The 13,547-nt window shown below is 41.0% G+C and overlaps 1 protein-coding gene across 31 annotated transcripts in view; it reads right to left on the minus strand.

The window, feature by feature from the left end:
- Positions 1–13,547, minus strand: part of adgrl2a (adhesion G protein-coupled receptor L2a) — a 74,200-nt gene that overhangs the window by 24,220 nt on the left and 36,433 nt on the right. For 18 of the 31 annotated variants that reach the window (XM_028999712.1, XM_028999725.1, XM_028999709.1 and 15 more), the window contains exons 5-6: positions 8,861–8,875; positions 7,021–7,821 (exon numbers count right to left, since the gene is read on the minus strand). The exons of 1 other annotated variant lie outside the window; for it this stretch is intronic. In XM_028999712.1, the coding sequence (XP_028855545.1) occupies positions 7,021–7,821; positions 8,861–8,875 (816 nt within the window). Of the gene's footprint in view, positions 1–7,020; positions 7,877–8,860; positions 8,876–13,547 lie in introns of those variants that run through there. 12 more of the 31 variants (XM_028999713.1, XM_028999726.1, XM_028999705.1 and 9 more) reach the window with 6 other exon arrangements.

A 13,547-nucleotide genomic window follows, 5' to 3' on the forward strand; every position in this document is an offset into this window, starting at 1 on the left:
CCTGCATCGTCTAGACATCAAAAGCGCTTTTTCAAATTACCCGTGTTCTTATTGCATGACTCACGTTAAGCAGGCTGGGAACGCCGCTCCTGAAACTCGGCGCCGTGACATGACTTGCTGATGGACACAGTTCATGTCTAACAGCACCCCCCACCCCCCGGTGCCGACACAAGATTTCGGCGTGGTGAGAAAAGTGGGTGTCGCTTCCGAGGATGGCCGCGACCTGCTGGGAAGAGTCGCGATCGACCCTTGCAGGGATTGTGGAACTGCTTTTCTTAGTCGCAATTTCAAAATTGCAGGATAAACGAGGTTTTATTTCTTTATTTTTTTTTAACCATGTATGGATCTGCCTATCCAAAGCAGCGCTGTGTATCTGGAACACATTCATTATTAAACAGGGCTTTTTTTTTTTTTTTTTTTTTTCAAATTTTGCTTGCTTATTGTCATTGCTAGATTGTATAAACTACATTGGGGATAAAAGCCTAATCGAAAATGAAGATTTTTAAGTAAATGAGTTAAAAAGTTCGCATTTTAAAAAACTTATTAGGAAAAGTGAACCACAGGGTGTTGCGGGAAAATACCAGCCGCTCCAAGGAAACATTTAACCACTTTCCTAAAAAGTGATTAAACTCAAAGCATAAAATGGTCTGTAAATCAACTAATGGAATCCCTTTCCTGCTGCTGTGGACCCCGGGCTATACGGCAGGTACATGGCAGCTATTGGCTTGCCACGGTGTTGCGGTTCCTGCTGCAGTTACTTCAATAGACACAAGACACGTTCCTCTCAAGCTCATTTCTGGTGCTGGGCGAAAATCACCGTGAACAAATTAAACTGTGCTCTACATATTTAACTCAGTGAAAATTCTTCTTCCATTTAATTGCAAAGTAAGCTCTTGGAAAACCACAAAGCTTTGTGAGAGATTTCTATAGACTGAGAAATTACAAGCTATTGCATTGCAACTTGGTTCAAGTACTTCAAAACCATACAACGCTTGCAATGTCTGCCACAAAAGTGAAATAAAAAGCCATCAATTTGATGCTATTCTTGTTTGATGCTGGGTAGGTTTGGAGGCCACGGCAGCACCTTGAACTCACCGTCGTGTCACATTATCTTGCAGTTATGTTGTCATGAAGGGGCGTACTTGGTGTGACACCCACAAACTTCTCTAGCACAACATTGTCCACAGAATCACACTGCCTCCGGGGGCATGGGTCTAGCTAACATGGGTTAATCTCTGCTCCCTTCTGACAATTAACCACTACACCCAACAAGATTGTAGACATGGAACCCATTTCCTCTGCTTCCAATACATCAATCTCTGACCAATAAACAGACATCTAATATAAAACTGCCCACAGTGGCAGGACTGCTTTTATGTTTAAAAACATAAAATTGTAATATTTGGTTATGTTAGCAAATTTTTGCATATTGGTTCCACTTGAATACTAGCAATTTTGAGGTCTATAGATATTTACATTTAAGGGAATTTGGCAGACGCCCTTATCCAGAGCAGCTGCAAAAGCATTTCACTGCATATCATACCGTCTGTGACAAATAAAATTAGAGTTTGAATTTGATTCGAATGATCTGACTGGTCAGTTGCTGCTAGGTGCCATTGTGACCAGATAATACATGTGTTTTTATTTAAAACCCTTGTCTGGGTTTTTAATGCTGTGACTGACACACGCATGTACATTCATTGACATTCATGCTTTGAAGCTTGAGTGCACCACATTCAGGAAACATGTATGTCCTTATTATAGCAGGAAAACTGCATGTGCCTTTCGGTTTTAAATCAGAGGACATTTCTTTGGCCTCAGGCTTAAATTATAAACGCAACCAGGGCTCAGCTTCTGATGGAGGTTACCATGGACACAATGTGTACATCACATCCACATCGCATCCTAGTTCATGAGCTCCAACTTACAGTCATACACTATACGGAAACAATTATAGAAAAGCTTAAAAAGTGGTTATTGTGTGTTGAGATCTATGAACATTTCTGTCTGTTATCGTTCTATAAAATGGATGTATTAGAGTCAACAATATTGGAAGAATCCTCCACTTTTATTACAATAGTTTATTCAACGCTTGTAAGCCGAAATGTGGTTGAAATGACATTTAATGGCTGAATGATATTGAATACTATCCAAACATTTTTTCATTATTGTTATTATGACCACATCCTTGACCTTGAGGTTGATTCATCCATGAATAAATGTAAGATGGTATCAAAAGAAAGAACTTTATATAGCTGTAACTTGCTGTCCTATAAACAGACATCTTATATAAAACTGCCCAGCAGTGGCAGGACTGCTGCTTTATGACAGCATGAACGTGCTTTATGTTAGAAACTTAAATAAAACTAATGAGGCCTTTACGCTGTGTACTGAATGAACCCCTGTACCCTTCCTTTTCATTAGAACGAAGGCATTTTTTCATACTTGAAAAACCATAGACCGTCCTCAATTAATATGTCTGTCTAGTACTCAACCCAAGAGGGACCTTCAATTAAATGTCACTGAATAAGAGTCTACAAGAAACATGCTGCACAGTCCCGAGAAAGCCACCGCCATCCACTTGAAACGCTTGACACTCACATGTTAGCATAGTGTCACCGCGCTGCCATTATCACTGGGTATACAGACCTTTGTTTCATTCCAAACACAGAGACAATAATGTATGAAGGGGAGGGGGCGGGGGACTGTCAGACCCTGGCAGCAAGGTGCAGTGAATCCTGGCCTCGCTCTCCCCTCTCACACGCATGTGAAAAATGAAAGCCGACAGCAAGTGTACAGTGCATATTGCGCTTAATGGCAGCACTTAAGATGCGAAATGCATGGCTGTTCACATGAGTAATGCCTTGCATGTTTCGCGCATCTTGTTTATTTTGAGGAAATATGGGTGGTGGTGGGGGCACACATATCATTTGCAAAAAAGTCATGCAAATGTTTTAATCTCGTAGTCCTTGAGTCTGGGTGACTCTCTGGGAGACTATATATATATATATATATATACACACACACACACACACACACACACACACACACACACACACACACACATACACACACACACACAGGAACCTCGCATGATGGCAACTTGTCTTCTATGAAAAATAAAAACCATTAGTCATTAAGGAAAATGCAAAAACATGCCTGTTAATTGTCAGCAGAAATCGTCATATTAAAGGAGTTGAAAGCAGCACTGAAACATTTTGAGACTGTTTTCAGGATCAAAAGTTCAGCCTTTGTCAAGAGACTGAGCAAATCTGTCATGAAAACAAATGAAAAGGCTCAAAGCTGACTTAAGGGAAACCTTAGCCCTTCTTTAATCTACTGTATAGAAGAGATTTTCAGCAAAGCATGACGCTTAAAATCTCAATGCATCATTGTCACGTGACTATGGGCAGACGTAGTAGCCAGGGCTGAGAAAACTGATCCATTACATTTGGTACCTTGTCACAAGCATACGAAAAGTATCAAGTGCAAAATTTTACATTGTATGAAATCATATTTTGCTGTATTCAAGTCTGTCAATCGATCAAATATTGGAACAAATTAAATCAGACATTTTGCAATTAATTAATTGAAGTTAAGACTAAAGCTTGCTATAATGAATAATTAAAACCACGACAGAAAAAAGAGGCTCATACAGGGAATGGCGGGGATATGATCCAGTCCTAAAAGTCTTTGATTGCCCATCTTTATATAAGGACAGATAAATGTAAAATAAATGTATACATCCATGTCATAGGTCAGACCCCACATACAAAGTAATCCAAACAGGGCTGTGTTAAAATATTTGAACACCTTAAATTGATGATTCAAAGAGATTAACACGTTAACATCACTAGATGTGTTGCAAGAAGAGAAACAGTTTTTCTGTTGAGTTGTGTCACTTGATCCATAATCATTATCCCCGACCAAACCAGGATGATATTGCAATGATTCAATTGCAATTTTTAAGCAATGATAATGCTTTAAATGACCCTTTTACACAGTAAATTAAACAACAAATGCATATTTCACTCAGACGCATACTCACATCTGCGTCCTTGTAAAAAAGGGGAACGTTGACGCTATGACAGGGAAATTACGGCAAGCACAATAAATAAAACCATAGTCTATTAGCACTGGATTCATGGACGATTAGACTCAAGAGTAGGAAAATGCCTCAGAGAGGGTACTGCACAAGGGACAGGATCCATCTTCGAATTAGCATGTTGCTGCTATCATCAGCGCTGATTGCAGACATAATTAATTCCTTTATTGCTGATGCGGAGGAGACACGAGGCAGCCGGTGCCGCCGGAGCAGCGGTCTGGATTTCCGCCGCGCGCCAGACCCCGAGCGGCCCCCGGGGCGCAGATGGGCTCAGCAAGACCACTTTGATCAGGGCCGGACACAAATCTCAGCAAGACACACCAATATCCGTCTCCCCCCGGCTCTGCCGCTGTTTACTATGGAGAACAATAGAGAGACGTGCTCGCGTGATCATTTTCCACGTTGGTAGGTTTCCTTTCGCATCACCGTACACTTGGATGCACCGCACACCGGCGTACTGTTGTCGAAACAAACACCAACCTTTTATTTCCTGCTCGCCACCCTGGTCTTTGATCCCGTGCTGCCGGGGCTCACAGGCGCCGACAATTGCAATGCAGAGGGCCGTGTGCCATGGCGGGGCTTGCTCTACAAATTTGATTAAACTCCCTTCCCCTTGTGCCCCGCCCTCCCCATTCACGTTCACGTTACACGTAAAATGGAAGGAGACTGAACTTTTACAGCTTCTACAAGGCGAGGATGTTCGGTGACTGTTAGAAATGTGGTTACTGGTCTGCATTCGTCTAGAATATTCTACCTGGGAAAAACAAGAAAAATAAGGATTCTTAACTTTTACCATATTGGCCACAGAATACGAGTTGTTGCTTTTTCCCCCCACTCAAAGGCACATCTGAAATTGAAAATGTGTGCGGTGTTACAGTTGGGTTCTAGAGAGAAACAGAATACTGGTATTATGGGGGGGGGGTATTTCCACGTTCATTTCTCAGAGTTCTGTAAATACACAGCAGCAAGCCACATCTAGATCAAAGCAGAGGCTCACGTTTAGTGACTGCATCGGTCTCGATAAAATGAACAGCCAGAAGCTACATTAGCTCGTGACTGTGCACTAAATATGGAATGAAGGTAAAAAAAAAAAAAAACAGCAGGCGCAGTTGCGGCCAGGCCTGAAAAGTAAAACAAGGTGAGCAACTCCGCATCAGACCACTCGAGCTCCCTCAGATCTCGCTGCCGTGCCGCTTGCGAGTGTGCGCTGATGAAAGAGATTACGTGGCGCGCCTTCTTTTTGGAAAATGTTTACCGATTTCGGTGATGAAAGGAAAAATTAATTTAGGCGGCGTCAGCCATCATTATTTCAAATGAGCGGCGGCTAAAAGCTTGCGGGATTTCCAAGTCACGTCTCATTCGTCGCTGCCCTGGGTCTCAGCAATTATATAGGAGGTGGAAACTGAACCAGCCAATCATGGACCCACTCGTGCCGCGCCGCTCTTACGTTCTGCCTGCGTTTGACAAGTACATCAAACACATCGCTACAGATTACTGCCCGGCCTAATCTCCTGACCGCTGTTCTCGTGTTTGCTTTTAATGGCTTTTTGTTCGAGAACGACCCGGTTCGTGTGCCTGTGCCAGGACCGTTCCACGTCTTCAAGGTAACTCCTGAAAGCGGGTGGGCTGAACAGTGCCTCACAGGTCAGTCTGGGGAGCTGTGGCGTGGTCCGGACCTTCTTGCTGCTGAAGTGAAAGCGGGGTTAACGTAAGCCCTGAAAAAGCGAAGTGTTATCGAGAGGTGACGCTTCCAATGGCCATTTTCACACAGTAAATGAGACAACAAATTTCACTCTGACGCATTCTGGCATGGTATCCCCCGCCTACAATTTCTGAGGGATCTAAACCCCGTTCAATCGAGTTAAAAGGTGTCTGGTTCATCCGGAAAGGGGACGGAGACCGTTACACGGCACGGGGATTATCGACCGGCAGGGATTATGGTAATTGAAGTTTATTTTTAAGTACGCATCTTATTTATTTATTTATTTCCTTTCTAAACGTGGGGTGAGGATGGGTGTATCGTACCGGCCGTCTCCGCTCAGCATGCGCCACTTAAATTAAAAACAAGTGCAGCTGACCTGACCTTTATGATTGATCTTGTTCGGCCAAGATGTCTGGCTCCTGTCCTTAACACCCACTCCACATCGCCACGGGAGCGAGAACTGTTTGTTTAAACGCTGATGTGGAACCCGAGATTACGCTCCGCCGAGACTTGATCTATTGTTGCCCCAAGGCAGCCTGTGTACCTGTCCAGGCAGGTATAATTTCACCGAGGAGACCGGATTTTCTCTCTCTCTCGCTGGGACGGGTCGCTCGTAGCGCTGCCCTCTGGGGCTCTGCTAGGGAGCTGTCGATGAGGGCAGGGGGAGGGGTGATTGGGGGGCGTCTGCAGAAATCCCCACGATGCCAATCCCTCATGATATGGTAGCTGAGTGTGTGATGATGTTTACGGACGGGGTGCGGCACTTGGCCTCAAGATGTTTCGCGCGCTCAAAGGCTTCCTTAAACATGTTGAACACATATTAGATTCCAAATTAAAAGTCAGTCATCTGTGGCACTTGACACACAGTCTGCAGGAATACCCATGGAATACAAACACCTCTATCTGCTGCAGGGAGCCGAAATGTCATTTGCGGTGACTTTATAATTATAGAGGGTGGTAGTAGCCACCTTAGTAGGGTGGTAGTAGCCTAGTGGGTAACACACTAGCCTGTGAACCAGAAGACCCGGGTTCAAATCCCGCTTACTACCATTGTGTCCCTGAGCGAGACACTTTACACTGAGTGTCTCCAGGAGGACTGTCCCTGTCACTACTGATTGTAAGTTGCTCTGGATACGTCTGATAAATGCTGTAAATGTAAATGATATAATGGTGAGAAAAAAAAAAACAAAAAAACATCTGGAACACTGCTTACCATTTGCAGGGTCCGGTGGTCCAAATGCCAAATTATACCTCAACACGTAGTAATTATTCCACACATAGAGCTGGTTATCTCTGGGATTGTAATCCACCGCTGCAACGTACTGGTACTGGTTGGGAAAGTGAATATCCACGTACTCGCCGCGGCTCAGCTTGGTGTTGTAAATGTAATCGATGAGGCTTTTGCTGACCTCGCTCTCGTTGTCCTCGTATGTGGAGCGCACCACATACAGCACGCCGCAGATCATGAAGGCATTGGAGGCCGAGCGCTTGTCGTACGTGGTCTCCCACGTGGCGTCGAAGCGCAGGGTGTAGGGGTTCAGCTGGCTGATGACCATCATGCCATTGTTCTGCTCGGTGGCGTAGATGACCCACAGGCCGTTCTCGTCCACGGCCAAATCAATGTCCGTCTTTCCGCCCCACTTGTACGGGGAGGTGTCGTGGTAGTTGGCGTTGTTGATGATGGCCTCTCCGCTTTTGATCCTGGTCCGGAGGTCGAACTTGACGATATTGCGAGTTCTCTCCTTGTTGAAAAACACAGCCCCATCGTACACCACAAATCCAGTGCCATCTACCCGATGGGGCAGCTTGTATGTTACAGTTTGCCGGGAATTTTGGAAGTCATCGAGTGATGAGTATTCAATGAGAGTATCCGTGCGGTATGGCGTCCAGGGCATGAAATAAACTTTGTCACCTGCCTGGAGGGGGTCTTTGCACCATGACCCTGCTTGCTGTTCCGCCTCAAAGAGAAAGGAAGGATCTCCAACAGCTTTCAGAGTCCCGGGACAAACAAAAACTAGTAATGGGGAGAGTAGAACAAGAAACAGATTTAGGGGCGCACAGAACATCTCAAACACGGCACAAATTCCCTAGTCATTCTGCCATTTAGCTTCTAGCTCCTCGTGAGAAATGGATTGTCCAAGAGGAGAGGGGACAAACAAGGATTTAGTTGGCCATGAGACTAACTACACAATGAAAAAAAAAAAAGAAACGTGAAAATAATTATATTAATAAAATAAAAAACAAAGAGCAGGACATTAAATAAAAGGATACACAAGAATATAGAAGACTGTTTATCTGAAACAAAAGAAAGCCTGATTCACATACAGTTGAGGAACTCATATTTGGTGGCAAAATGATAAAATGAATAAAGTGTTTAAATGAATGTAGTCAAAGGAAAGTCAAAATTGAGAAAATAACTTGTCCTGTAAATAAAAGCAGCCAACTACAGGACCACTGATAGCAAAGAGGGAAATTAGGATTAGGATTCAGCAGATCTGTAAATATGTGTTCTGATGCAAGGGTCATGTACATCACACTTTACACTATACCTGAGAGGGAGGTTCTCTAAACTGTGCAAATGGATGCTTCTGCCACAAATACATATAGTCGAACATGTACAGGTATCTTTTCTACCGTGGGGGGGAGAAAACGTTAAGTGGCAGGGCAGGGAGAGAAAACAGGAGGAGCAGTGGTTCTGATAGGTCAAGAGAAAACCTGTTACTAAGGGCATGCTATGGAGAGGGTTTTGGGAAGCCAGGCAATATGAGACTGTGCTAAACAGAAAAAAAAGCACCCAGAGCTATGGGAACGGAAACCCCAAATGAATTCCAGCTTCTTGTGTCACCACGGACACATTAGACACAAAAAAAAAAAATGTAAGAATTAAGAATGTGATTTTACGTACGTGGGGATATATCTTACTCTCATCACTGCAAGCTACTGACCTTTTAAAACTGCTCACCGGGAACATTACAACAGTGTGAGGATAGGAAGGTTTACAACCATATACCACAAAACAAGGAGCTAGGGATTGGATTGTGTCAGTTATTTACCTTTTTGCTCCACTTCTATTTTAAGCGTTGGAAGAGAGAATGAAAGGGGCGCAAGGGGGGGAAAAAAGAGATTAACATGAATTAACTATCATCTGTAGGGTTACATATGCAATAAGACATGGCATGAGACAAGGACACAGAGACGCATACCTGTTTAGGCGAAAGGGGGGAAAAAAGACAGAGAGAAGAAGAAGAAGAGAAATGAACAGACACTGCGGGCAACTCCTGACTTAAGAAAAGCAATAGGGTTAGGAAACATCATCACTACAAAGCTTTCCTTTCTTTCTGACATGAAAGACTGTGGGATGTGCCTTTGTTGTTAGCTTTAAACGTGCTTCCCTTGTTATCTAAGCAAACCGAGCGCTAAGTGCAAGAAACGGGATCTCTGCAAAAAATAAAGGGCTGCGGCACTTTTATGGTGTGCAATTATTAAATGAAATATTTTCTTTTTTCAATCACAGCCATTTTTTTTAATTGCACGTCAAATTTCTGTTGGACAAAAATGTAATTAAGGGGTTTGAGGAATTTTAATCTGGGTTGTTTGCAGTTAATGTTAAATATACTGCTCTTGCACAAACCCTTTGCCCAACATTACAATTGTTTCCTGAAACAGACTTTTTTTTTTTTTTAAATCAGCAAAAATAATTTTAATAATTTCTGTAAAAAGCTACCTGATCAATAAAACTGACTTAACATAACTTGTGGGGGAAAATGATAATTAAAATGAAAATTAATAACTGAATAACTGTAGCTGAAACCAGTTCACTGAGTGCTACATTTGACGGAATCAAATATGCAGATTCATGTATAAACTGTCATTATAGGGCAGTAGAGGCTTCAGTAACTAAAATATGTTTTTAAGACATTTCAAAGAGCATTTTTTTATTTGGGCTTAATTGGCATGCTTGTTCTTTGCAGGTTGTTTACATTTTACAAAATAATCCTAAATGAGTACATGCATTTAATTAATCAATGTATTGATTGACAATGAGACATTTGATCATTGCATTTACAGCTGCACTAAAAAAAAATCAGTCAAGTAAATGTCTTAGAATAACAAAAGCCCTTCAAGTGTGTGTGCGTGTGTTTGTGTGTGTGTGTGTGTGTGTGTGTGAAATGCACATGTTCACTCTCAGTGTGCAGCAAGTCTGGAACCAAATCGTATTCTGGCTGCCTAAAAAAGTCAAACACAGAATTGTAACATCCCACAACGGGCTTGAGCAAGATAAGTATATTCATCTGGAAAGAAGAAGGCAAGACAGTCAAGAAGACCTCAGCAAACAGCAGCGGTAGGTGGGGGAGGGGAAAGGTTAGTATTCCAGAAGCAGCTCTAGTCAGTGAAGGTACAAAAATGAGCCAAGGTGCTGATGTGCTCCTGCAGATTTCATGAAGGGAGAAGAGAGTGAAAGAACAGTTCAGCAGCAACATTTAGATTTGACAGCACTGATATGACGACATAATTTACCCTGCCCATCTGGGAAAGGTGAAGAGCTCTCCACTGCTGACAGTCTAAGCAATTGCAAAGGTACAAAGTATATTTGGCTAAATTTCAGATTGAAGGTGCGTCCGAAGGTCTAAAGTTGTCTATATTCCTCACCTCTAGAAGCACAAAAAATTAAAAGGAATTACTGGACAACAGTGATGTCCACCGTGTTAAACAGGTTCTCTTGGGAAACCGACAGTAAAAACTACAAAAGCTTTGCATGCCTGTGCATTTAAAATGACCCACTACCTTGAACGACTCTGTCTTCCCATTTGGAAATGCAAAAAAAAAAAAACATTCTAATGAAGACACTCTTTAACTTTAATGCTGCGTGTTTTAAGGCAATTCATGTGCCAATTCTGTTTACCTTTAGATGCCAGGCTAAATTACCTTGCACGGCATAGGCCCAGGGATTATGTTGCTAATGAGCATAACATTTACTATTTGGCCCAGAGTAGAAAAAGCAGAAAAAAGGACAACAGAACAATACGAATCAGACATTCTCAAGAAAGAAGAACATACATCAATTTTTGTATGCATGAATTTCATTGGATTACCATTAAAGATCTAATTCATATTAAATTATAAACCAAAGCTTTTATTACTGTGAAAGAGATGCACACGTCACATTAGCCCTGCCTCACTGAGTTACAAATCGCATATAAAGTTTAGTTCTGTTGCATGTGCCATTGGTTTCTAATGGCATTTTGTAGTATAATAGCTAGAGTGAACCGAGCCCTAAGGGCTTGATTCACTTGATAGCTTTAGTAGAAATTGAGCACCAAAACCGTTAGTGACGATAATCACTTGCAATTGAAGTAAAATTGCTTAGGACACTAAAAATTAATTGGCCCATCTGCCAATCAGTCTTATTGATGGAAAAACTTTGCACTAGTCAAATACGAAAGACGAAAGCTACAATTAAAAATGAAATGAACATCGGATGCATAATTAAACATTTCAGCGTTGCACAAAAGAACCAGTGACAAATGTTTCAGCTCATGAAATCATCAGTGATAAAATAAATAAACTGGGATGAAATAGGCACAACTATTTCATCCCAGGTTTTTTTTTTTCAAAGTTGGGAATAAAAGAGACTTGTTTTAAATCTATAATCTGAATATTTTTGATTAAGAACTGAAAACAAATTAACAAAAAGGATTTAAAGTTCTTTGTAAGGCATGTTTAATTTCCAACCATGTGTGTGTGTGTTTATATACTGTCCTTTTTAAATACTGATTGTAAAGAGATCTGGTGTCTTCTAAATGCCGTAAAAGTAAATGTAACGTAAATGTACATCTAAAGCACAAAAAGTTCAACTCAATTAAGAGAGGATTCATTAGTTATTACATTCATACATGTTAATTCATTTATTAAATAGCAAATAAAAAAATCTGAAGTAAACAATGAAGTACATTCATTGTTCTCTTAAACCTTGAATGTTTTTCTGACGTTTTATGTTAAGTAGCTCTGTTGTCTCTGATAACAGATGGGGAATACCTAATCAAACATTTAACCCTCGCTATAACACTGGCACCTAAGTACTGATGACAGTAGAATGGCAATATTTCCTACTGAACAAGCACCCACATGTACTTCCACTCAGTGATGTTGGCGGGACGACACCAAATTTCAGATAAACGGAAATGAATGGGGACGAACCAAAGGTTTTATTTACTGAAACATTACACAAACCTGTTTTTGGGAAACCTGTTGATTCAAATTGGAAATGTCAACTATCTTGAATCTGAAAGAACTATTGTCCAATGTACTGCTGAGAGCCTGAAGAGATCTCCTGCTGTAAATATGTTTGATCACTCTTGGCTCTGCAACGCAGCAGATAGTTGCATATTAAACTCCAGTGAGGCACAGCTACATTTTGACCAAATGTGGTTGGTATTCATTTTATAATCAGGATTTTAGAACATTTGGTTAAATACTGGGGAAATAAAAATTCTGAAATTGTTGGTTATTACACAGTGGCTGTAATATAAATGTACAGATATGTGAAACATACTTCTTGCACTTCATCAACTCAGATTACCCATAAATCTGAAAGTGGATCAAACCACACAAATTGACTGCTTAAGTTGCATTGGCTTACATCTACTGTGAAGTACCATACATTCTTCATATTGTAAAAAGACTTGACTAAATTATAAGGATCACTATATCTATTCTCAACCTCCTTTAATCAGTCATTTTAGATTGAAGCAATACAATTACTATACGAGTCCTGCCGTCAAAGAATAAAACCAATGATGGTGCTAGGAACATGTGTAGAGCAATCTTAATATTAAGTGACTGATACAGCACATAAGTGTGATATCAATCTAATCACTTTAATCCTTTGTTGCCATGTTGACCTGCTTTAATAAACCAACTTACAGTACATTCAAAAGCTATACTGCACAAGTGTGTTTGCTTATGATCATTTTCGCAATTAGTTAGCAAGCAGTTTTATTACAGTCAAAGTTATTTTGTCAGAAAGTAAGAAAGAGGGAGGTTGGCAGTGACATTCTTTTATGGGAGGGGACAGCCTCAATAAAAAGGAAAAGTAAGCTGAAAGCAGTGAGAAAGCGTATCAGTCAGATGGGGTATAATGCAGCACTTACAAAAAAAAATACTAATAAATAAATATCTAAATAAATAACTGAACTGAACTGAGGTGAGTTGTGAAACTGTGGAGTGGCGTGACAACAGCCAGCTACCATCTACAGGTGAAATATATCTGTGTATTGAAGTGTCAGCCAGGAAGTTAATGTCCAGTAGAGTTCCAATAATAAATCCAAACTAATTTTAACAATCAGTGCCATTCCTAAGGAATCATGGCTTGCAGCGCTAATAGTGCTACCCAAGTTGGCTTTACCCACCATCTTGTTACGTTGGGTAGTGAGTATTTATATGTTTGATATACATACTCTTGTGTTGATGAAAGGCAAAAATTATCGTACTTATTTAAACAAAAAAATATAGCCACTGCAAATTTGCATGTGATTTTTTTTCCCCCAAAATCAGAAAAAACACATCATGTTGCAAGTCACTGCAGTCATATTAGAATCCATCCAGAAAATAACTAGATAAATAATGAAATTAACTGTTTAAAATTCAAATGAAAACACAGTGACAATACAAACAAAAGTGCCATTTTAACTGCTGACTGTACACTGACGATTGCTGTATCAGAGCAAATATAATATAACA

This window comes from Denticeps clupeoides, chromosome 13, assembly GCF_900700375.1.
Source record: "Denticeps clupeoides chromosome 13, fDenClu1.1, whole genome shotgun sequence".
Lineage (NCBI taxonomy): Eukaryota > Metazoa > Chordata > Actinopteri > Clupeiformes > Denticipitidae > Denticeps > Denticeps clupeoides.